This window comes from Telmatherina bonti (genome assembly GCF_933228915.1).
Source record: "Telmatherina bonti genome assembly, chromosome: 8".
NCBI classification, from domain to species: Eukaryota; Metazoa; Chordata; class Actinopteri; order Atheriniformes; family Telmatherinidae; genus Telmatherina; species Telmatherina bonti.
The window spans coordinates 15894265-15920062 of record NC_136626.1 but is presented as its reverse complement, the minus strand read 5'-3'; the positions used below and the strand labels follow the sequence as shown (position 1 = coordinate 15920062).

The following is a 25798-nucleotide window of genomic DNA, read 5'->3' as shown; positions in this document are numbered from 1 at the left end:
GAGACCACAAGCAGATGAAAACTATCATTATGCAGACGCCTGTTTACTGTACGCTGCCCTGGACTTAGCCTGGCCTAAGATCTAGTGGAACATGTAAATTGTTTAAAAAAGTGTTAAAAAAAAAGAAGAAAAAAACTTTGCAGTGGTGATTCAGAATTGAGCTATTATAACAGCTATGTATAAAGCAACAATATCATCCAAAAGGCCAACAGTTGTTGAACCATCATTCATGATGGTTTTGTCTTCATTTGTTTGTGTGACTTCTAGTTTTCCTACCATTACTTTTTGCAGATTTCATCAAGAATGTGTGACAAACTGCAATCCCAACCTGCACTGCGTTTTGGTTTTGGCTCTATTGGTTTTTACTCTAGCTGCATACTACGCTACAAGACTGTGTACAGGCTTATGTGTTTTCGTTGTTTAACTTTTTAATCATGTTTATTTATATAGAAAATTTACTGTACAGTAAATTCTGCGATATTTGGTTCTTTTGAAGGAGTGGATACATCTGAATGATTAAATGATAAAATATGCATTTTTAAATGCAACTCTAGTTTTCTGTGTACATAAATAAACCTCTATAGGACATAACTATGGGTTTTGAAGAGATGGCCAGACTTTAGTGCTATCACAAATGAATCTTTTATCAAAGTCTGCTTCAGTGTCCTCACTGTATGCTCACAAAGAAAGGGTTTAAGGATGGTATGTTCAGCTGATTCTGACCTCCTACTTCCTCTTACTTGTGTTTCTTTTTTTTTTTCTCAAAATTGATTTTGTCTCTCTTATCAAGGTCACCCTGACAATATCTTCCCCCTGGTCCTGACATCAGCCACCCAGGAGCTCTTTGATTGCCGCACTGATGAGGATGTCACAAGGGAAAGCCCATACAAGCTTCTGAAAAAAGACAACATCATACAGGACATTAAGACAAGAGCTGCTGTGTCTGACTTCAGCCCTGTTAAACAGTCTGTACTGGTAAGATTCATGCACATTAATTCATTACAGGTTAACCAGACAATATTCTTAAGACACTGTTATGACTCACAGATCCCAAGAGGAGGGCTGTGGGAACAGACTGAACAACTAGTTTAACCTAAGTCTTTGTCTGTTCTTTCCATGAGAAATGTAAACTACCACCTTTCTTTTATTTCAAGAGTTCATTTTTGTTTCTTTTATAACACAAAAATCTCATTAGGGACTCATGTAGACTCTAGAACTTTAAGCCTTATCTAGTGCCTGCAGCCTATGTATAGTGGAGACCTGGTCTTCACTATGGTAATATTTGTGTGATTTTCTTTTTTTGTGCTCATTAGCCTCGTAACATTAGCTCTGATGTTTTCAATAATTCCAACTGTCAGCCATTATCTTGATAAACTTGTCCAAAATTGCTTCATATATATCAAACTTATATTATTTAGTCAAAGAGATGGTTGCATATTGTGAATTCCAAATTCTTCTTTAACAGGACTATCCAGAGGATGAAATGTTGCTTGTTTTTGACAGTGACTTCACTTATGGTCAGTGCTTCTACTTGGTTCTAACTCCAGAAAAGAAGAACAAAATGCTTGAAGTAAGCTAACGTTTTCACTCACTCACTCACTCACTCACTCACTCACTTATTTAAGTTTATTTATTTCATCCTTACTTATTTAGTCTGTATTTATATAAACCGCTTGAATCCCTCTTGTATAAAATGTCGCTCTTCAGAACATGTAACTCTACAACTTCTGCCCCTAGTTCCTTCTTTTTTTTTGAGGATTTCATTTTTTAACTATTGAAAGAAATCTTGCTGTTGTATTTCAGGTTATTTATACTTTGCACTCTGCTAATTCTCTCTGTGTTCTGCAGCCCCCAGAGCCTGAAACACTAGAAGTGTCAGAGAATGAAGTCGATAAAACCTCGGAATCAAAGCCATGGATATCTCTTGGTAGCGAGAAGGAAATAGATGAAGAATCTATTAAAGAAACCAGAGAAAAGGCACTGCAGAACAATTTTCTTTTACAAAATGAAACAAACGCACAGTATTTCAGATCACATAATCTTCTGTTTAATATGTGTGTTCCTAATGCACTTCTTTGTCTGTTCTTTGTCCTTGACCTCAGATGACTTTTAAATTCTCTAGAGTGCGGAAAAAGTTTGGGATGCCTATTTGTTTTTCTGACCGCAATGCTTCAGATGCTAAGGATGGCTACATGGAATGTGCTTCCTATCCAAGCAGCAAATTCAGCATCAAGCAGATGCAAAGAGACTGTGGGATTAATGCTTCTCCCGGTCTGCAGACCATCAGTACTCAGACAAATTGGTATGCCAACAAATCATTGCACATTAAATAGATATGTTTAGTTAGTCATAGTCAGTTGGAGGTTCTGGCAGTCTTGTAAAAAAAAATTTCTGTAGAAGAAAGGGATCTAAAGGCCCAAAAGAACTTCATTTCACTTGCTTAAAACAATAAAAGAAATGTAAATATTTCTGAAGTTTTCTCTGCTAATCATGTCAAACTTGTGACAAACTAGTCTTTTTTATTCAAAATTGCTTTAACAGTATTTACTTTACTTGAAATGTTTTGCACTTGTGTATAATTTACAGGATGATTCAGAGAAATGCCTCCACTCAATACAATCCAAGAGAGTTGAGCGAGGAGGAAATAGAAAGCATCCTTAACTCAGAGAGTCTAAAGAATTTCTGCATCTCAGTCACCCGCAGGTAAAATAAATTATTATCATTATTTATTCCAACTTTTCCGACTGCTTCCCCATTTAGAGGTTGAGAGTCAAACTCACTCTTTCAGCATTGTATGATCCATAGAACATTCGGGCCAATTTGACGTGGCCACAATAAGATTATTAGGTAGTTATATGATGACATTGTTAGACAACACACAGCCTCCCATGGCACCAATGATTTAAATGCAATTAATGTTTGCATCTCTGCTTGGGTTCTAAGTTGAAGTCATAATTTCTTCAGAGATGTTGAGATGTTGTTGTCATAAGACATTTATATTACTTATGATCTCACACCCTCCAACACTCAAACATATTTATTTTATGGCTCTTTTTGTTCAGGTAAGAGACATTAACATTATGGACATTGGCGAAAGACTCATTGTAGCTGTAGCTACTGAAAGATACAACGGAGAAAATAGATTTGGATAGTATGTGTACATCTTACATCTAGAAGTTTTACTGAAATGTTTTTGCAGGATCATGCATGCCCTTCAACAGGAAGAGATTATGAATGTGTTCTTTGATGACTGGAAGGCTCTGGAGACGGAAGATGCAGCCGGTGACTGGTCTGGACAGGTGGCTGAAGGTCTGATACTTTATCAGGCTTTCACAGACCAGAAGTACACTAAGGACAAGAAAATCTGCTGTATTAACTGGCATCCAACCATCCACGGTAAAGTGAAATTTCATTTTTAATTTTTTTTTTTTTTTTTTTTAAATTCTGAATTGTGAAGATAATGTAATCGCTCAAATAGTTTATTTTTTAACCAAAACTATATAGTAAAGGTGTGGGTGTTGTGATAATAGGATTATATTATGTTTTTATGCAAAGTAAACATAGACATTAGCTCTCAAAGTGGATATTATAAGCATATTTCAGATTTGTTTTTGTGAAGTTGCTCTGGAGTTGAAAGCATGATATGATGTGCTTTTTGATGTGGCAGGTGTGATTGCTGTTGCTTTGGTGGAGAAAACGGAGGAGCCGTTTGACGTGTCTGCTGTGTTAATCTCCAGACCTGCTTTCATTGTCTTCTTCAGCTTTTCTGACCCTTCTAATCCCCAAGTATGAAAAACAGATGAGAGCACTCACCATTGCATGAAAGAGAGATATTCACCATTACTTCATATCTGTTTGGCATATGCTTTCAGAAGAAATAACTTGAAGTTTTTGCTTTTTGCTGTCAGTCTAGACAACTTTATGCAACAGGAAATTTCCACTTATTTTAAATTTAAACCATTTCTAATGATGTTGTCTTTAATGTTGGCCCACTCTTTTTGGAGGTTGTGGGACTCATGCTCAGTGAAATGGAATCAACTGTATGTATGTGGTTTTGTGAATTATATTGTAAACTGAACCTTGTATTTAAAGTTTAGAATAAATAAATGGCAGCTGGATGCATGTTTCAACTTACAAATGTAATATTTGAAATTTATGTATGTGGAGTTCATGTTTGCTTGCTTGTTTTGTTTGTTTTGCAGTTGCTCCTGGAGTGCCCAGATGAAATTTTAGCATTTGAGTTCTGCCCCTCTCATCCAAATATTATCGTTGGCGGTTGTATGAATGGCCAGGTGCTAATTTTTAACTACTTTTTTGTATCAGTGGTCCTTTATACATGATCACTTAAACACTTTTTCATTCTTATTTATTCCGTTTGTTTTTGTTTCAATAGAAACTGTTGTTTCCCTCTCTTATTCTTGTATTATCATATGATCACACAAGTTTGAATGTTTATTACGCTTTACCTACGGTCACTGTTTTGTGTTTTTTTAATGTCTTAGGTTGTACTGTGGGATATATTAGCTCACATCACACACTTGCAGGACACCAACCAACCTAGCAGTAAAATGGCCTCAGTCAACACTGACACATTTGTAAGTACCCATATACCTTCTTTAATGTGCACAATGTTGGTACAACACTTTTCAAGTGGTGTTCTTCTATTTGTGTTTGAGTGTTTCACATTGACTCAGTACCAGTGCTTCTTTAGTGAGTGATTATGTAAAAAGAACAACCTGTTCTCTTCAGCAGCATTGTGTAACACTTTGAGATGATGATATGTTTCCTCCTGAGTTCTGTCGTCATCTCCACTCTTTCATTAGATGGGAATGCAGTTTCCTAATTTTTGTAACCAGTCTCCACAAATTCCACTAATTTTCAATATGATTGGTGGAAATATCATACGAGTTTAATTCAATAACTGAACCAACACCCTTGGAAAGCCAGCATAAGGCTTTACCTGTATTTAGGCAGACACAGGATGCTCCCACAATTCGAGCCCACATTTGCTTTTTGTGTTTTTATTGCCTCTACAGTGGAACAGCTGTCTCCATCCCACTTCTCACTATTCTATTTTCTTTTGCTCCCCCCTCTCCCACCCTCTGTGCCCTCTTCCATTCTCATTGTCTGTGTTTGCTCTTAATTCCCTAGAGTCAACAGCAACAGCCCACATATGCCAGCTGTTACACAAGTCCTCATGCTGTAGTTAGTCCCCATATAGAAGATAGCATCCAGGCAAATCAGATCACTGCCCTCCTTGCTGTTTGCAGTGTAAACAGTGGGAGTTGTACCTGCTAAAAGGCTTTGTTTGAAAGTTGGTTGTTGCAAAAGATGTGCTACACCTAGATAAAGAATGACACATGATATTAAAGAGCATGTGTACACTACCAAAGACTCATCTGACTAAGGTAGAATAGTTGTTTATGGTATTTTGCTTTTGTGAGCATCTTTAATTAAATATGGCAGCCTCACACAGAGTGAATAAAACATCTAACAGCATATATTGCGTTTTCTCAAGGTGTTATGGTTAAATACGCATTCTGTAATTTGAAATATAAGTGGACTATCTGCAGATGGCTACTGGGTTGTGTAAAGTTTTTCCAGTTGGACAGATTTGTCAGCCCCGACTGTACAATACATTCTGTACCTTTTGTGTCACCTGTCCTTCCAGGACCCTGACGACAAAAAAGACAAGAGGATTCCAGTTGTACGTTTAAGTGCAATGTCTGTCGTAGAGAATGGTCACAAAGCCCCTATTACTGATGTCCAGTGGCTGCCACCAACATTTCAGGTTTGTGTCTGAAACGCAAAAGGATTAAAGGTTTTATACATATCTATCTATCTATCTATCTATCTATCTATCTATATATATATATATATATATATATATATATATATATATATATATATATATATATATATATATATATATACATATTGATTATAGTAATTATTATTCAATAAATTCTCATGGTGCCTATGTCTCATAATAATTTTCAACCTCTTACACCTATCTTGATAAATGCAAAAAGTAATCATCAAACTGTCCTTAGGGGAAACTTTAACATCCCATATATCTTCAGAAGCTTTGTTTACTGCTATAAGGTCTTACCATACTGAGACTAATTAAGACAAGTTTGTGTTTATTTTTGTAACTTTCCCTCTGACAAGGTGACCAGCAAAGGCTTACCAGTGGAGAACAAGTTAAAAATATCTGCTCAGATTGTCACCTGCTCCCCTGACTGGTAAGCATTACACAGAAACCTTATTTGTGGATTCAGGTGAAGACTTCTTTGCAGGTCTGTTGTATTAATGGGTACAGAAGAATATATTTGTCTGGAGAAGCTGTTACTCTGTTTCAGTATACATTTTCCATTAACTTGGAAGCCTTCAATTCTATTCTTTTCATTCAAAGCTTCCATGTTTAAATATGATGTTTACATTTCCAGGTTTTGATGTGACCATTTGTGTCTTTGTCTTCCTGAAAAGCACAATTATGTTCTGGGATGTGAGGTTACCCAAACTGTTAAGCCAGTCGTTAGGCAAGAAGCAAGATGTGGATCAGAAGACACCGATCACAACCTGTGGTGTAGCACAAACCTTCAAACACTTGGAGCGAACATGGAAACCACTGTTCAGGGTACTGCAGTGATTGTGGGTTAAAGATACGGTATACCACAAATGCTTTTGGTACTCTGTGATTTCTTTCTGTAGTTTTCAACCATAAAAAATTAAGCCTTATCATTCATTTACAACAAATAAAAAGTATGCTTCTACCATATAAGTCACAAACAGGCCAATGTTTTTACTAACTACACATATCATTAACTACACCACTGAGGAACATGAAGAGTTTGGCTTTCCTTGATTTTTATTATGTCATAAAGTTTAATAAGACTTGAGAACACTTTTTTATGAACAATTACATGGTGCTATGCATTTACCTAGAGCAGTATATGTACTTTTTGTTCTTATAACTGAGTTCTGTTATGTTTTGTGTCTAGGGTTATTTTTTTAACCAACCAGTCTGTGGTTTTATTTAATGCTTGCCCAATATTCAGATCCAATATTTGTTTTCTTTTATGCGTCAGGTTGCCGTGCCAAAGATCGATACAGGTGGCGAATATGCTCCTTTAAAGTTCAGCTTTGAGCATTACTCCAGTAATGACAATACAGGTAGGAACAAACATGTTTAATAGAACACTTGAGGCTGCAATGGTGTTTCTTTCTGTCTACTAACTTTTTTTTCTCTGTTTCCCTGCTATCATAAGTCAGCACAAGTCAGCTTCAAAAGTTTGCACAACAAATCTGAAGTAATTCAACTTTTTAACTCTAAAAAATTAAAGGAATTAGCAGTAACCTAGTGTTTATAGTCACCTATGTTGAGGGGTTACATTCTTTAATTCTGCTTTGGATGGTTAAGCAAAGTGACCAGTGAGGCAGTGTTCATTTTCCTCTCAGGTACTCTGCTACTCTCTGTGTCTGTCTGCCTCTTTTTTTTGCTTCGGTTTCATGCCACTCTATCAAGTGATACTTTCAAAACAAGGCCTTCATAGTTGCAGAGCACTGGCCTTGCTGACTGTCAGCTCTTTGCAATATTCAGCTCAGACTCCTTGAGGAATAGAGGATGATCATGTGTGTCCTGGCTGGTCAGGAAAAGGCCAGTCTTTGTCTGGCTGAAGGTCTGCTTCCATAAACAAAGCATTCATGGCTGTCTGTTATAAAATTAATATGCCCACTATAGTAGAGTCAACAAATTGGCAATTTTTTCAGCAATCCCAAGGCAGAGCTGTCATTGGGGTTTTAATGAATCCATGTGTGCTTAGTATTTCGTGCTGTTTAAATGGTTTGATTTTACTGAAGTGCAACATTGTCTACCAATGATTTCTATATTTGGCATTTTTTCCCTCTGCGTCTTTGCCATTTCCAGTATTTACATTTCAGTGTAGCTACTGTAGGAAAGCTCCATGCCACATGATTTTCCACCCTTAGTAATTGAGATGGCATAATGGAGATTAAGCAACAGTTTAGCAGTGTGTACTGTGGTCAAAGAAAATCAGTGTTTGTGGCCAGGCAACATCTTTTCCTCATCTTACACATCTTAACTGGGGGAAAGTGGATTCATAAGATGTGTGACTGGATAATCTGATCTGATGTTCAAAACCCAATCTAACAGAGTAAAGCTTGATTGGAGGTAGCCTGCTTGGTTAGGGGGTTACTTAGCGACAGACCCTGACAGACAGTTGGCCTTTTGTGATGCAGGGGGAGGATACCAGTTCAGGCTATCTTAACCCCCTCCCTCATGTTTTTATCTCCTTCCCCTATCTTGTCCACAGTTCTCACTCCCAGTTCTTCCTCATATGGATTTCTTTGTCTATCTCCTTATGTCCAGTATTATTGACACTTTACCTTTAGCAGTACCTGTTCCTAACTCATTTTGATTTTCCTTCTGTCGTCTTATTTATGGTCAGATAACAAAGCAGAATTCTGCAATGCCACTGTTCATGTTTTAAGGTGCTAGTTTTAACAAAATTCTTGCCTACTGTACCTATCATGTTATGGATATGTTATTGGCCCTTGCTGGACCATGCTGCCTCTCTTGTGCTTTTAAAATGGCCAGTCATTAGTTACAAATTTTAAAAAGAAAAAACTATTAGTTCACTGTTGGAAATTGATCTGTTGTCCAGAAAAAGCAGCAGAAAACGGGCACGCAGAGATCATTCCGGACTACAGCCAGCTCACCGTACCCTTAGTCGGTACAGAAAAGATCCTGGAAGATGTCAATACCAAGTTCTATGTTGGAACAGAGGTAAACATTTTTGTCTTACTAAACCACCACCAAACATTGTTTTGATTTCATACAGAAATCTACGGCCTCTGCAACTGATATTATAAATAAATTTGCTTCCTATGCTGCCTCTTTCTCACGATTAGTCTTAAGTAGATATAATAGAGATATAATTTCCTCTTTTTATGTCTTTAAGTACTGTATTATCCGGACTATAAGTCGCTCTGGACTATAAGTCGCACAAGGCCAAAAATACATAATTAGGTAGAAAAAAGCATACTTAAGTGGCATTTTAGTATAAGTTGCATCACAGTTGTCTTTCTAAGCTAATGTTTACTGTTTAAATTTTTAATTGTTAGGGAGTAGGAGATATCTGTGCATAAGTCTAGAGTGCCCTCTTGTTGCTGTCTGTGAAATAAAATTTTTTTAATGTGTAAGTCGCTCCGCAGTGTATGTCGCAGGAACAGATAACCTTTGAAAAAAAGTGCGACTTATAGTCTAGAAAATACGATATACAATTAAACCATTGTATGTTTTGCAATTCTTTTTTCTTCTTGCCAGGAAGGGGAGATTCTTTACACTAACTGGAGAGTAGAGAAAGACGAGTCTGGACAGCTACATAGTAAGTGGTTTGGTTTTCCAAATTAAGTGTGTTCAAAAGAGCATAAACTGTGTATTCTTGACTATTGGTCCACAGTTTGGTAACAAAACAAGGCACTGGCAACAGCTGGTCGAACCATAAAACAATAAAATGTTAAAATTATTTTCATAGCAACTCTTCTAGTAAATTAGATCTTCAGTTTGACACCCATGCTAAATATAATTGCCGATAAGAAATTAAATTGAGATTATTTTGGAAGCATCTTCTTGTAATATCAAAAGTGCACTTTTTTTCTTCTTATTCTGCTTCTCTTCCAGGTGCTAAACCTCTTTACTGTTTCAACACTCATCAGTATTTGGTGAAGACAATGCAACGGTCACCCTTCTTTAAAGACATTGTTTTGACAATAGGAAACTGGAACTTCGCCATTTGGCAGGAGGGAGTCATGGTAATGACACAGCTCACATCTTAGTTGACATCAACATCTTGACATGACTCTTATGTTCATATGTACCACACAAAACTGAACTGGTTCAAATTTGAGCTGGTTTGTATTGCCAGTATTTTAAGATTGACAATCATAACTTGATTTTCATATTGTTTACAGTCATTATCACCAGACAAACAAATTTAATTGCATATAAAGTAGACTCACTTTTTCAATTTATTGTAAACCGCAACATCTAGGATGGACCCCTGGTTGAGTCACAACACTTTGTCGAGGAGTGCACAACAGGATGCTGGTCCCTGTCACGGCCAGCTGTTTTCTTCATCGGGAAAGGAGATGGCAATATTGAGGTTTGGAACCTGATGGAGAACACCGGTCAACCTGCATATGTCCATCATCACTTTACCGATGCCAAGATTATCTGCATCAAACCCTGGATTGCCTCCCGTGAGTTCCAGACATCTTCAGCACACATCACATGTAGTCCCATTCTAAGGTTCTGCTTGGTTTGCAAGTCACATTATAACTATTTACCGAGATTGCATTAAGGTGTCAGTGTATAGACTGTAAAACATATTCAATAAAAGATGGAAGGAGATTGCACGTGCATAAACAAAAATTGAGTGTGTGTCTACAGAAGGTTGCAAAGCAAATGTTTTTTGTGGCTTTTATTGATCAGCACTATCAGACTTGTTTCCAGCTTCTCACTGGTTTTTCACTGCTTCTAATTACAGCAGCTGGTATACTTAGTCCATAAATTTGGATTTAGCATAAAAACAGAAATTGAGGTTAAATTTCAACACAGAAACTTATCAAACTTAAAGTGCTCTGAGAGGTCAGAACACTGCCAAGTTATTATACATATGATTTTTTTGCCAATGTTGTGGGCATTATTTTATAGTTAGAAGCTCAAATGGCAAAATTATCCTTTTCTCCTCATAGTAAAGAATCTTTAAAAAATATTCGTGGTTCTAGGTGATACAGATCACTCATTACTCATTCCATTGCTAACACTTCCTGAAAAATTGAAACAAAATCCAGCCTAAATTTCTTTGGGTGATGTTGCTAAGACGCAGACATAAGGATGCACAAACCAACACCACAAAATACATTACCTCTGATGAGATAGCAGATATAATAATTATTATGAAGATACTGAGATGCTCTCAATGGGAAATAACAAAGATAGTCAACCATTCTGCTTTCCATGTTTTGGTGACAGAGCAATCATCCATTAATCCAAAGTTTAGTAGTGTGATTTACAGACCCCACATTCTGAAGTGTACTTGCACAAGTTGCTCATTTAAAATCTCTTCTTTTATACTGTATGTTCTACAGCAAAGGCTTAACCCTGTTAGCTTTTATAGCCTTCTCCTTTGTTGTGTAATTGAGTGCTCTCTGTTTGCTTGTTGTGTACCTGCAGCCAAGCAGCATTTCCTGGCAGTGGGGGATGACCTTGGACTTCTCAGTGTTTTCAAAATACCACAAAGCCTCTACACTCCTTCCAGAAATGAAGTAAGACACATCTGTCCTCTCTTAATTTATTCATATGAAAAGACTGAGTTTTCAGTCATATAAAAAAAACCATGTGGACAATACGCCAGTGTTCAGCATCAAGAAACCTTGGTAGCTTCAGCATGCAGCACAACATAAGTTTGGGTTCCTGACTGCTCTAGTTGTCACTACAACTGATAAATGATCAAGACGTTGGGTTATTGAGAGTAACAGCAGCATTCAGACAGTTGACACATCAGTCATTGCAACTGCTAATCAGTATTTCTCCTGTGTTTATGTGTAGACTTTAAGCATGAAGAAATACTTTGAACTGGAGAAAGACAGTTTGAAGGATTACTTGAAGAGGAAGGAACAGTGGGTAAAACAGAAAAAAGAGGATGAGGAATTCAACAAGAAAAAGGTGAAAAGGTTTCTATCTTTGACAGTAGATGTTAAAAATACATCTGAATATAAAATGCTCAAAAAGAGCACATAAGGAAAAGAAAAGTGTACCCCTTTCTCTTTACACTGGAAAAGCTAAAGTAGCACGTTCCAATCTGTATCTTTCTTTCTGTAAGTGTCTCTCCTATTCTTTCTTGCCTCATGTTTAATTCATTCAGAACGTTATTTGATCCTGGCCACTGGGGACAGTGGAGGTATTGATACGCTCTGCCTGGCAGTCTCTCAGCTAGAAGACTAATGACTAAATCGTAGTGGCCAAGTGCTTCCATCTTAGGCTAGATGACTGCATAGCTTTAGTATAAATGAAGATAAAACCTTGTTATGCTGCAATAATTTCATGTTGGTTTCTTTACTTACTTGCATATTTTCACCTTCTTCCAAATAAGCATGGATTCCCACAAACCATATTTACCTCAAGCTTATGTTTTCTGTTGACTTAAGTATACTATAGGAAATTATAGTTTAGCAGTAGCACTAGTGATGGGAAGCATGAATGCAAAAGCTGCAGAATTGTTTGCAATAGAAAAAATGTCATTTTTGCGTAAGCCATATAAGGTCTTGCTCTACTATTTGGTAGAGCAACTTTTCAGTAATTATGAGTGATTTTATTTTTAAAAAATGTGGGAAAAAATAAACCTGCCTCAGCCATCTCTACTAATTGGTTTGGGTATGTAATACCCAAAGTAAGTATTTGTTATCCCTGTTTCAACTTTTTACCTTTTAATTATTAATTTAACATTATTAGTTTTTATATCTACTATTTGCTAAATAAATAAATAAAAACATTTTACTATTTTCGTCCAAAAGAAAAGAAAAAAACGCAGTCGTTATCTTTTTAACAGCTTGTTCAAGGGCTGCAGGGAAGCTGGAACCTATCCCAGCAATCATTGTGCAAGAGGCAAGGTACACCCTGCACGGGCCGCCAGTCCATCACAGGGCCAACACAGAGAGACAAACAACCATTCACATTCACTCCTCGGTACAATTTAGAGTAACCATTTAACCTAACATGCATGTGTTTGGATGGTGAGAGGAAGCCAGAGTATGGGGCAAGAACCCACACAGAAAGCCCAGTGTTTAAGCTTCCCCCAGCCAAAGCTCAAACCAGCGAGCTTCTTGATGTGAGGCCACAGTGCTAACCACTTTGCAGGCAGAAAAAAATGCAAAGAAAAATTTTTCTCGTGTTATTTTTTTTTTAGAACCTTTGAACCCTCAAAGAATTTGGATTGTAAAACATGAAGTCTTGGATGAGGAGTGTTTCAAAATACTCTAAAGTTTTCTATTTATTGTTTGTGACACTATTTCTGCTGTGATTTCGTAGGAAGTTGAAAAACCAGTCAAGCCCCTGCAGAACATTGAAGAACCGGGCATGAAGCAATACGATGATGACATGAGGATGGCAGAAAGCATCCTGAAAGGCATGGGACTGTGGCCAGCAGCTTCAAACCCAGAGGATACCTAATATCACACACATTTGCACACACAAGTGGAAGTTTTGCTTTGCATAGTAAAGGCTTTCATTAGATAGATCTAAGTTTAATACCTTCAGTGTTTTTAAACAGCATCTCCTGACATACATGTATTTATCTCTGCCAAGGTTTATAGCTGCTTTTAAAATATTTTTTACTTCTTATCAGATGTTGACATATTTTAAAATTTGCTCATTTTATTTATTTGTAAAGTTTGAGGACATGTCTTTACCCTCATGTTAACAGTCGGATGTTAACAGTCAGGCAGTGTGGGTATTAAAGATTCAGGGTCAGCGGTTGATCATTTTCATTCATTTTGAGATTTAATAACCTAGTAACATCATCCATTTGTAGCATCATCTTGACTTCTCCCCGAGGATACAGAGTGGAATACATCAATGATGTAACCCTGACATGAGGTCATTATGTGGAGGTTTCATTCTGAGATGTGATGTTGTCAATAAGTGCAATTAGTCATCCGCAGTAACTTCTAAATGATCAAAAATATCAAAATATTTCACAGTGCATGCACTTAATAAGGCAAAAAAACAAAATAAAATACTGCATGTCTTTTTAAGCAGCTGCTTATTGGAGAATATAATGTATTAATAAATAACTCCAGCCCAGTCACTTATAGTTTTCTAAAAGGAAAAAACACATGTAGGATGTTTCTAATATGATCTAAAAGCTAAAAAAGAAGAACACACGCAGCCACACTGTCCGCTTAGAGTTGCATCAGAAAAAACAGAGTATTTCTAAAAGCCTAAAAACTGCGCTGCAGGGCAAGTGTTTGGTTTAGGAGAAACATTGTTGCTGCAACACTGAGGACGATGAAGAGGAGCAACTGCTCTGCTGGGGAAATACGCTAGTAACATTGGAAACACGGAAAATGCAATTTAAATATTTAAGTAACATATCAGCCAATCAGTGCAGTTATTTGGGGGCGTTTTCCGTGTTCAGATAAAAGCTCTTGACCAAGTTTCAGTATGAGATGAGTTGGGAGTAAAATCAACCTGTAACTTTTCACTACAAGGTAACTTTTTTTCCACATTTTACACAATGCCTGCGATAAGTAGCGCTCCATCTTCCTAGTCTCATTATTTTTGCTCCATCGTTGGGACAGAACAAGCACTGCCACAAACTTATAGTCAAACTGACAACCAGTGTCCTGGCTGAGAAGAAGCTGTAAGGGAGGGGGTATGGGTCAAACACTGCATAATACAGGGGCAGCTGTCTATTGCCAAATTTTCATACTGTGTCCAAGTTGCCTCAAAAGGAAGGGGTGAGCTTGAGGGCTGAGAGAATCAATAAACGCCACAAACGCCACAAACACATATGTTGGAAGGGGGGGGGGGGGAATGGAAAATAGGATTCTCCCCAGCTGAAGTGAGCTGGGGTCGACTTCACAGAGGCCATGACTCATTCATGTGGACGGCGCTACCACAGAACGAAGAGAGTGGAGGAGGGTGAAGAATGGGCTGATGTGAGGGTGCACAGAGACAGGGGTCCATATGGCCCCCGAGGCACCGACAAGGTCCCAGTGACAAAAGAGGCCTCTGCTCCACAGTCATCTCCTCTTCAAATTTTTCTGGGAGATCTGCTTTGCAGGACCTTTCTCTTCTGCAGAGCCTCTCGTGTTCTTCCAAGCCAGCTCAATAATGTCGTGCATGCAAATCAGCACTTACAAACAGGCTGTCTTCACACTTCACACTGCTTAATTATAATACCAATGGTTGATACAAAGAATGTTGCGCAGTTTGCAGCATACTGTAAACACTTGAGACATTTGAGGTTCCAGAGAAATACGCAGAATCGTTCGCTATTCTGCTGCTCAGCATTCCTTTAATGTTCGGGACAATGGACAACAGCACAGCCATAAACCCAATGACTCCCACTGGCATGAGGGGTATTCATGATGTCAGATATTCCACAGTTGACTTCTTCATCTAACGCCAAGAGATTTCCCAACCATAAAAAGATCTGTAACTGAGGGGGTTGTTCATACAGAATGGACGGCCTGCGGTTCAATTTTTATCGCCAGTTCTTCAAAGTTTTCATGCCAAATCCTGGGAAACAATGCAAGCAGGTGCTGTGTAGGAGGGGCTGTAAATCTGGCTTGGTGAATTAAGCCATTGCCTTGGCATTGTTCTGGCTGGCCTCTTAGCAGCTCCTGCTGGGGAGGCTGTTAGCTGGGGTGAGTGTTTTTGTGAGAGTCTGGCTCCACAGATCTCCAAAGATGGTGGCACCCTGCACATTTTCATGCATGGTCATCCAAGTCAGACCCCAGCTGCAGAAGGAGGGATCATGCAGTGCAAGGAGCTTGTTGCATGACAAAAGCAAAAACATTGTAGGTGAGAAACAGGGTGTCATAGGAGAACTGTTGATTTTTTTTTATTTTAAGAAAATAATTTCAAGAAGCTCCTTTAACCTCAAAGCAGCCGCCCAGTTATTTAATTTATTCTCAATCAAATAGTCAAGTTTTGTTTTCATTGATGTAAGCCAAAAGGGCTGTTTCCCTTTAGAACCGCTATGAGGTCGGTAGTGGATTTCATTAGGTGAACTTTGACCTCATAAGAGATCAGGTGACCAGGACACTGCTGTGGAATGTTCCCTCTTGACTCCTTTTCATTTTCCAATTTCAAAGCTCTTAACAGTTTGGATTCTTGTCATTTCATCAGCCCCTCCCAAAGTCTACTGCAGCCTTTAGCATCAGTTTGTGTGTTAGTGGGTTTTTTTTCATGGGGTCTGGAATCCACCAGCTCAGTACACTTGTAATGTCCATCAACTTTCTGCAGACAAAAAGCTTGACCTCACTAGTCTAAAATGCTCTTTGAGGGTTAAAAGTTGGATTTAGGGTTAAAGTTGGGATCACGTTAAGGTCAAGGTAAGGCGAAGCTTTCAGTTATGACTTAGTGGAAAGGACTACATCTGCATTATGTTAACAGTGGGTTTGTGCAAATATACACAAGGTTGTGTGAATGTATATCTGAGACTAGAAACGTAAGTCTTCAGCACAAAAATTGAATTGAGTTGACCAACTCAGTGCTTTTAATGAAATTTCACACCTTTTGTAAATTTTAGAAGTTTATTTTCCCTGTTGTTTTGCTTTGATGAAAGTTTCAATGGCATTTGCATTCATTTCTAGCAAATTTATAGTTTAGGATAAATTTATGTTTGTGCCATAACCAGTGTGTTAAAAGTCAACATTAACATGCTTTGGAATATTTCCTTAAATGTGCTTTCTTTTAGCTCCCATTATTATTTTTTATCTAGAACGGCTATATTTTAAACCACTTATGTGAAATATGCTTTTTACGAGTGGTGGAATATAATGAAGTACAAGTACTTTGTTACTGTATTGAAGAATGTTTTATGTGTTTTACTTATGTAGATTTAGTTGTGGATTCATTTCACAACATTTTACAACAAATATCTCTACTTTCTACTCCACTATTTCTACAATCCCTTGCACTATAAATTACCATCACATTGCAGATTTTATTGTCTCTTTTTTTTAACTTCAGGTTATTACATCACTCCATATTCCCAATATATCTCTTTATGACAATATGTAAGGAGTTTTGTGCACAGCCGCCCTGCACACCGATGGAAACATGTCAGCCAGTCTCTGGAGGGTGAAATGTCTTGCTCAGGGACACAATAACAGTTTGACTGAGAGACAACATGCTCTACCTCCTGAGCCACTGCCACCCCATGTTGAGTTGAGCTGAGCTTTCTCACCTCATTTTTATTCATTTATATTTTCTGAAATTGCTTCTGGTTTGTTTATATTTATCCATAAAACATGTTTAAACCTTTAAACCGAGCAAATAAAAGAATAAATACTTTCCCAAACGACTGGATCGGCTGGTGGCCAGCAACAAGGAGCTACCACCTCAAGCAGCCTGGAGACTTAAGTTTAACTGCTGACATCTGCAGAGTGCTCTGTTGACAGCAGGAAGGAGATAGTATGCACTAAAATGCCAGCTGTATCACTTCACTTCCTCTGGATAACTCAAAGCTATCTCTCCACTTCATATCGGCATAAAGTTAAAGGCTGCTTGGAAGATGAACTACTATTAAAGGTGCACCACCTGCAACTTTATCAAACAAGTGAGGCCCAAGTCTCATTGAGCCTGAGCACAGCTGCTGTCAAGGCCTCTTTTCAGTCTCACCTTTCACATTTTTCTCTCCTATCAAGCAGAGCAAACCCTCATCTTGTCCTCCTGGAGCTGAAAGGGGAGCGCTGTGTTCTGGAGGGGTGGGAGTGAGATGATGAGCAGCTTACCTTTAGGAGGGATTACCCTTATTAAAATGAAATAGTCTAGTCCTGAGTGACAGAGCAATGGACGTGAAGGAGGGAAGAGGCCTGTAGCAGAGAGAAGAGGGCCTACGTTGTGTGAGGCCCGGCCCCTGAGGATCTGAAGCACCGCTCCTCTGTGTTCTCCTTCCCTCTATTCTTCACTTTCACTTCTCCCTCTCCCTTCATCTTCTCCCCCTTTCCTCTGGTTTGTTCTCTCATCATCACCACAGTCCAGAACAGGCGGATCTGTCAGCCCCGCATCAAGAGATCTCTCCCCAGGCCCTCAGATGAGCTGCCAAGTACAGAGGCTGGACTGCAAGGGAACAAAAGACCCCCAAAAACACAGCAGAATGGCTGAGACCTTGATAAAATATGTTTAATAGCCCTCCTATTGAAGGCCACTGCATGTATGGAATGTGTACCCAGGGTCACTGCATAAAGGTTCCCAGCTTTTACCAAGACTTAACCCGCCCAAGTAGCGAGTATTAGTTCACACGGGATGGAACGGTGAAAGATGATAAAAGCTAAAAACATACAAACTACAACTCTGGAATTGGAACTAATGACATGTAGACGATGATCATCGTTGTAACAAAGTTCCAAAGATCTGGCATGTTTTGTCATGTGTGGAGCCTTTTAAATGGATTTATGACTACAAACGTACTTTATTTATTTATTCTTCTAGGAAATCACGTCGATGTATAATGCTTCCTGATTCCATAGAATGACACGTGGTGCACTTAAATCATCTGGTGTTGGTTCTGATAGTCTGTGGTAACACATGACATTTCTGTAGTTTCCGGGAGAGGTTGAATTATATTCGTGGTAACTATAAATATTCACTGAGTACAAATATCACATGACACAGGACAAAAACAAACTGGCACAGAGACTGTTGTTGAAATATAACTTCTGCCACGTTTCCATAAACAGCTCCGTCTATGATCTTTCTGTTATTGATAGGAAGATGGAAACAATAATCTTAACAAAAGGAAACTTTTTTTTTTTTTTTCTTCCAGTCATCGTTCTGTTGTGGGCAGCAGATACTTTAAATATGTCAGGGAATTGCCCTTACTGGCTTGTGGGAATCTCCCAAAATGGAGCTCAGCTTTTGGGGATATTCCCAGGTTGCAGCTGCATGTAGCTATCTGGTAAAATCCTCTGTTGGAAGGCGATACTTGGGAGATATGCAGAATATTAAATATACAGAATACAAATCATTAAAAATACTAAAACTAATGTGTACCACAAGTAGACTTAAACAAAGTTGTCAGAATTGAAAATGCAATATTTTCCATAAAGAGCAGCGAATTTAAATAATACTGCGACAGCTGTGCCTCGATGGCTCTGAGGTATCTGGTAGATGATGAGAGACGCATGAGAAGCCGAAGCAGCCAGAGGCCTTTCAGCACTAAGTGGTTTTCAGCTTGTTTGATGTTGCCACAGTAGGTTCATATTATGTTTTTCATGATTGCAATGAGGAATGAGGAAGCTTTAGGCTACAAAATATACACATATCTTCTTGCACTTCCAGCGCTGTTTACATTTCCACATCTACTTTCCTCCGTTACTGTTAAAATAGGATTCTTCTGTGAGAAGGCAGCCCAATGTTTCACCGACACGTTGAAATGTATATCATCTGAAGAATAATGTTCCTCTCAGCCTGAAAGTTATTTTTGGTTCTTTTGCAAAGCCTAAATTGGAAAGAGATCCACTTCAGCTGTAAAATGTATTAAAAAAAAATGTATTTAAACTTCCTCTTTAAACATCTGGACAAGTGTTGTATATTTAGATCCAAACAGACATCTAAATAGATGTCTGTTTTATGAATACTTTTTCCACATTTGAATTGCAAAGCTGATCTATCAGCGGCAATAAAAGCATAAATGAAATCCCATATGGGGACAATGGAAGACAAAATAACACAAAGTCTGTTTGGACTGTCAAAATGTCTACCCAACATCAGGCCGTCTGACAGAGTGAACTGAGCTGAACTTTTGTTCATTTCTAATTCAGGAGAGAAGAGATACGGGCCTCATTAGATAAACATCCCCGACAGCCACCTGCATGTGAAACCAGACCTTTTCTCCCTCCTCTTCTTCTGATCCTTTCCCTTAATCTCTGCTGACCTTTGTCAGTATCATGACTGCAAGTCGACCAGTCAGACAATACAAGGCCTATGTTTCAGAATTTTTTCCAGCACTTTATGGTGTTAACTGGCAAAGTGGAAAAAAAAAAAAATAAGTGGATGTTCAGAAGGATAGGAATTCCAGGCGATAGACGTCAAAGCACACATTCAATACCTTAAAGTGATCGTAAAGTTCTATGGGATCATTATTAAAAGGATGGAGAAATCCAGCATACACTGCCAGTCAAAACTTTGGACACACTTTCCAATTAAATCAAATGGGAAAGTGTGTCCAAACTTTTGACTGGTACTGTGCAGGTACAGTAAACCATGCTGTCTTTCAAGATGAATTTAGTATATTTTTCAAGGTGGATGCCAAACGCTGGATCAAAAGGTCACACAGGAGTGGAAAATAAGATACTTTATTATGAAAGTACAGGATCAATACAAAGCACTTCTCTGTTGTGTTTAAAGAGGATTTCAGTGGGACACTTTTTCTGCCAAAGGACAAAGAGGATGAGACAGAAATAATTCATTAGATTTTAAACATAACACACCAAAGATAAAGCAAACGCTGATGTTGGCCAGAATTCTATACGTTAGGCTGAACACTGGGTTTATGTCGAGGCTTTGCAGTTTAAATGTAATTATTAGCATCCCACTATTAGTTTTTAATGCCAGCAAGGATGAAAAAAATGTTAAAACCATTAAAAACAAGTTCATAACATTAGTTCAACTCCGCTTTCAGTAAAGTCTGTTAAGCGAAGTGGTCTTTTGTAGGTGGGGATTACCATTAGATTTCATTTAAAATTCAACTTTTGAAATGATTTTAAACATTTATCTGAAAGAAAAGCCGAGATAATGTCAAATGAGGCCTTTTGTGTTGTCATGCTGACAGATGGTTTGAGTCTTCGCCAAAAAGCAGCAGTTTGTGTGTGTGAATATGTCTGTGTACTAAAAAGACCAACTTTCAGCAATAAAACTGTACAAACAAAGCTATCAGATTTGCTTGTTTCCACTCGGTTGCTATTGCTTTCTTAAAAGTAGAGGAATCCACTCGAATTACATTTGGCCAAACAGGAATACACAAATACTCTAATTACAAACAGACGCATAGTTTTGGATGTCTTTAACAGAGTTAGAATTACTTTTTTTTTTTATGAAGTTCTGATTTAATGTAATTTAAGCAGCAAATCACAGCAAATTTTGCAACGGCTATTTCATTTTTATATTCAAAACACTTTTAAAGTTATATTTCAGATAGATATTTCTATTTGTAAGCTTTTAAAATAGAAAATAATTGCCTCTGTATTGTGATAATTAACTTGATATTCAACTAAATGAATTAATGCATGCAAATTAAAAGAATACACCTAAAGTTTGATAAAAAAAAATTTTGAACATGACAAACTTTCTGTCCTATTATACATTTCACAACTTCAATCACTGCCTCTCGTTCCTTTGGGAAAAAAAAACAAAAACAAACAAACTTGTACAATGCAGTCACCTGTTTATTGAAGGAACATATGGTTGGAACAAATGAGCATACAAAATAGTCTTATTTTACACATAAATATGAAACACAAAAGCGGATGAGACTGAGCCTTGTTTTTCATTAAAGCTTTTGACCATGCATTGTTCAGTACCTTAAAAAAAACAAAGAGCAAAAGTAGTGAACACAGCTTAGTCCACCAAAAAATGCAAAACGATGTCAAATATATACACAAAATAACAAAAATAACAATATCATTTTTTTTGCCAGAACACTTTTCTTTTTTTTTTTTTAATACCATATTTTAATGCTAAAGTGGTACCATTAGTCCAGCACATTACGATGTGTACAGGCAACGCGAGAGTAGATAAGCAACTATTGCTACAGGTCGACACTATGAGGTCATTGCAAGTATTTAAATATGCCACTGAAATAGAAGCTGTAAAAATAATATACTCCAAATACATTATATAATTATATACATATACATAGAGGTTAAATACTGATCAATCTGAATCCCTGGATTGCTGAAAATGTCCTTTGTTGCTTTAGGCAGCTAGCAAAGTCCTACTAACTAGGTGGGGCTTTGACTTTGTTTCACTGCTGAAAAATGTGCTTCACATTGTCTGTTTCACTGTTTAATGAAGGAGAGTGAGACGCAGGAAGATGACTTCTTTTTTTCAATTTTCTCAAAAAACCTTAGCTTATGTCTTCTTGCTGCAGATTAGATCAACTCCGTGTCCACGCTGGCTTTTAACTTTGGACAGAGACCCGCCATACTCCCCTCCATTCTAGCAAACAAGCTAAATGCAGCCTGATTTCAGCTTATATCTATTAACAGACAAGAATTGCATTAATATTGTCATCGGACTGTGGACAAGAAGGTAAAGTAAAATGATGAAATAAAAAAAATGCCATATAAAAACATGCTACCCCTCTAACTGCCCAGGTGTGAATGCCATAACTGGATGTATAAACAATGAAAACTCTTGCACCATGTAATTACACATTCTTGGTTTGAGATGCGGCCATTCATCATTCAATTCAGACCACAATCACAATCATTAGTTTTTTTGTATGAACTATAATTATCTAAAACCACTACCTGCCTTATAAGTGCATCGTTGTTGTACAATATTTACTGTATTATGCGTCAATAGAAAAGCTTTCTTCTGCCTTAAAAAGGAAATCCATCCTAAAACAAAGCGTACACATCTTCCTCCTACAATCTTGGTTGATTTAGGTAACTTTCTTTTACGTACTTAAACACAGAAAACAGAAGGTAGCAGCTTCACTGTCCAGAGTGGGAAAGTTAAATAACTATTTGGTTCAGCATTATAATGGGACAAATGTGACTGATGATCACTGGTCCCAGTGTGAGTGCTGCAACTATATCGCGTCTGTACCTCTCTTAAACTCAAGTACCTACCTGTAGCCTGAAACTGGTTAAATATGTCCATTTCCAGCCCAAACTGGACTAATCTGTCAGCCATTACTGGACCTGAGCTTATTCACTTTTATTGTGCACTTATAGAAGGTGCACATGCAGAATCAAATCAACTCAAATCCTTTTTTTTTTTTGTTCGTTTACTTTAAAAACTAATTTTGTGGGTAATCATGTCTTTATTTTAATTTATATTTAACTATACCTTTTTTTTCCTGCTATTGTCTTAGTGAGGTCACAAAAACCTGCTAGCATTCACTTCACCAATTTATAGTCTTATTATTCACACCATGGATTATTGAATGCTGACAGTGAAATAGTGCAGGTTTTACTGAAACTGAATCTTAATAATATTATAAACTATGTCTTCTTGATGGTATCAAGCTTCCGGGAGATGATGTGTTTTATTTCAGGGTGGATTTTCCTTTTTTGACATTCAACCTTCACACAATTAAGGCACCTTTTAAACCCCTGAGGGGTCAATGCGTTCTTCTAATAAGAAGAGAAGCAACAATAACAACACAGAACACGAACCTGAACTGACACAATGTAAGACTGTCAACAAAACATAAGGAAAACAACATTAGGGAATGTCAGCTGGTAAGGTCAAAATGCCAAAAAAAGTGCCCCGTTTCATTTCTTCTCATCCCATCTCGTTAATTTAGTTATTTTACAGCAGCACCGTGTGCCACGCTGCCATGGTGATGTCACAAGATCTCCATGGAAACACTGTGGCTATATTCAGAAGCACCAAAGAGCGTCCCAAACCTCATCAGGCATGTGTGTGTGTGTGTGCGTGTCAGTGTAGGCGTCAGTATCCAACATTGAGCTTGTTCTTGTTGAGCTCTCTCTCCAGGTTTCCTATCAGTGTGTCGATGCTCTCCTGCAGGTCTCTCAGGTTCACTCTGTTGCTAAGCACTGGGCTGATGTCTTGGATTTTCATGTAAGCCTGGTAGGTGTGCTCTTTAGGCAGCCGAGGTGGAAAGATGTGCTTACACATCCTCTCCTCCGCCGCCTCCTCTTCTACACGCTGCCTGTAGTTTAAACCGTCACTATCTCCTTCTGTCTCCTCCTCTGCTTCCGCCTCCTCCTCTTCCCTCATCACCTCGTCTTTCTGAGTTTGCTCAGCAGGATCAGACACAGGACTTATGAGCTTCTCCTCTTGGTGTTCGGCGGCCGTGTCCTCCTGCTTGTTGTGGCCCTCCTCAGCTGCCTCTGTATCCTCAGAAGGAACGTCGTCATAGTCTGCTTCCTCTTTACTGGGCGGCAGCAGCATGTCGGAGGGGAAGTAACTCTCACCACAGCCGCTCCAGTCCCCAGCGTAGCGATTGCTGGGGCTGTCCAGACGTCCTGGCTTTGGTCGCAGAACGCCCGCCATCTCTGCTTCTGTCAGGTTCAGGACTTGGGGGCGCTCCTTTCTCCTTCGTAGAGGAGGAGGTGATAGCAGGTCAGACGAGACTAGAGCCCCAGATGCTGCAGGGGGATGAGAGGAGGACTGATCACGTGGGTCCACTACTGTAGGAATACAAACAAAGGAAAACTAAGTTCATAAAATACAACAGAGCCACTTAAACTACAACAAAAAAACTCATATTTTCTCATTTTACTTTTATTACAGCCATTTTAAGAGTCATCAAGCTTCCATGAAGGATATTAATAAGACAGTTCCAGGATTTGTTAACTGTTTCTAGTTAAATTCAGTCTAGTATTTATAATATTTAGTGTTAAAAATAAATTTTGATATTTTCATAAAGCCAGAGATGCTGCAGGGGGATACACAAAGCAAACCCAGAGCATGCAGAAACCCGATAATATATAGATATCAGTGGCATTGATTGCCTTTAATGCACTGCAACAAATGTGAACCTACAGCTTGGGATTCTTACGGCTTTGGAAAAATTAGCTTCTCTTTCCAGAAAAAGCAGAACAGCCTGTTCATTGTTTTCGTTGGGATTATTTCCCTCAGTGGAAAGTCGTTCCAGCTGAAACTATTCAGAGGTTTAGGAATTATTGTGGGCAACTGGAACGTTGTTTATGGAAATATGAAAACGTTGCTGCGAGTGTCATAAACCAAACTGGACATGTTGTGAAATCTGAAGGAAAAAAAAAAAAAAGACAGTTTGATTCCACAAAGTGAGAAAATATGGTTTTTGTTTTGGAATTCATATACAAACACATTTAAACATGCTGCAAAAAGTAAAAAAGCTTTGTATGAAAGTCTGGGAAGTACACGCAGTCCGTGCAGATGCATGCGGAAGTCACACACCACCACACACTCTGATTTTCCTGCCACCTTCCTCTTCTGTTTGTTATCAGGTTCTGACTAAACCCAAACTTCAAAATGAACCAAACTTAAACCGCATATGGATGTTACGCCAGAGTCATCTGACTACACCATTAAAAAGAACACAGAGCACTCCAACACAGCCAGCACAGTCCGGTTACCTGTCTGCCTCTTTCTGTGTACCTACAACATGTTGGCACCGCTAGCTCTCCCTAACTGGACTGGAAAGGAACAAAAACACAAATTAGGCCTGTAAGTCAAGCTCAGTGGTACAAAATGTAATAACACCAAATTTAGATATTTATAATAATAACATGAAAGATAGCCTTTAGAAGCATTGTTTGGTTTGTTTATTTTTTTGTCACAGTTTCAGAACTGCAGGAGGAATGCGAACCATGCAGAGTTGTGTTCAGTCGTCACGTGAACTGTTGCTGATGCAGTATTTATGTGCGGTGGTTACACACCTCACAACAGTCCTGCGGCAACAGACTGCAGTTATTATCACTTGAAACAAACAGAAATTATCCTCATTTGAGAGACACTGTTATTTAATTTCAGACATGATTCACTGATGGCATGACTGAAATTAAGCCCCCACTTGTTTTTCCTTTTTTATATATGCATCAAAAGACCAAACCTGGGAATTAAACAAGGGCTGAATTCTTAGAGGAGCTTCTGCCTCCATGCACGGGGGGTCCACTCACCCATCCAGCCTTGCCAAAGTGTGTGAGAACATCAGACAGGCAACGTACGGTCAGCATTGTAAGCAGAATGTGATCGGACATCGTCTGGCTGAAATAAAGGCCCTCACTGAAAGCTATTGTATAGACGGCAGCATATCTTCCAAAGCCTGCACAGATTATTAAACATTAATGGTACCTTTAC

General features: G+C 38.3%; 2 protein-coding genes across 3 annotated transcripts in view; one reads left to right on the top strand and one right to left on the bottom strand.

The window, feature by feature from the left end:
• dnai3 (dynein axonemal intermediate chain 3) overlaps positions 1-13255 on the top strand; it is a gene marked incomplete at both ends in the record, with an annotated part of 15154 nt that extends 1899 nt beyond the window's left edge. Inside the window, 21 exons of the mRNA XM_079245588.1 lie at positions 791-975; positions 1466-1570; positions 1849-1977; positions 2103-2302; positions 2587-2703; positions 3200-3396; positions 3668-3786; positions 4203-4292; positions 4503-4595; positions 5152-5271; positions 5672-5791; positions 6172-6245; positions 6490-6640; positions 7092-7176; positions 8688-8809; positions 9350-9410; positions 9707-9837; positions 10077-10284; positions 11261-11352; positions 11636-11752; positions 13115-13255. Coding sequence (XP_079101714.1) covers positions 791-975; positions 1466-1570; positions 1849-1977; positions 2103-2302; positions 2587-2703; positions 3200-3396; positions 3668-3786; positions 4203-4292; positions 4503-4595; positions 5152-5271; positions 5672-5791; positions 6172-6245; positions 6490-6640; positions 7092-7176; positions 8688-8809; positions 9350-9410; positions 9707-9837; positions 10077-10284; positions 11261-11352; positions 11636-11752; positions 13115-13255 — 2657 coding nt within the window. The remainder of the gene's footprint in view (positions 1-790; positions 976-1465; positions 1571-1848; positions 1978-2102; positions 2303-2586; positions 2704-3199; positions 3397-3667; positions 3787-4202; positions 4293-4502; positions 4596-5151; positions 5272-5671; positions 5792-6171; positions 6246-6489; positions 6641-7091; positions 7177-8687; positions 8810-9349; positions 9411-9706; positions 9838-10076; positions 10285-11260; positions 11353-11635; positions 11753-13114) is intronic.
• A 7981-nt stretch (positions 13256-21236) lies between these two features.
• The window catches only part of syde2 (synapse defective 1, Rho GTPase, homolog 2 (C. elegans)), a 45801-nt gene continuing 41239 nt past the window's right edge, over positions 21237-25798 (bottom strand). For both annotated transcript variants that reach the window (XM_079245314.1, XM_079245315.1), the window contains exon 8: positions 21237-24144. In XM_079245314.1, coding sequence (XP_079101440.1) covers positions 23441-24144 — 704 coding nt within the window. In that variant the 3' untranslated portion in view covers positions 21237-23440. The remainder of the gene's footprint in view (positions 24145-25798) is intronic.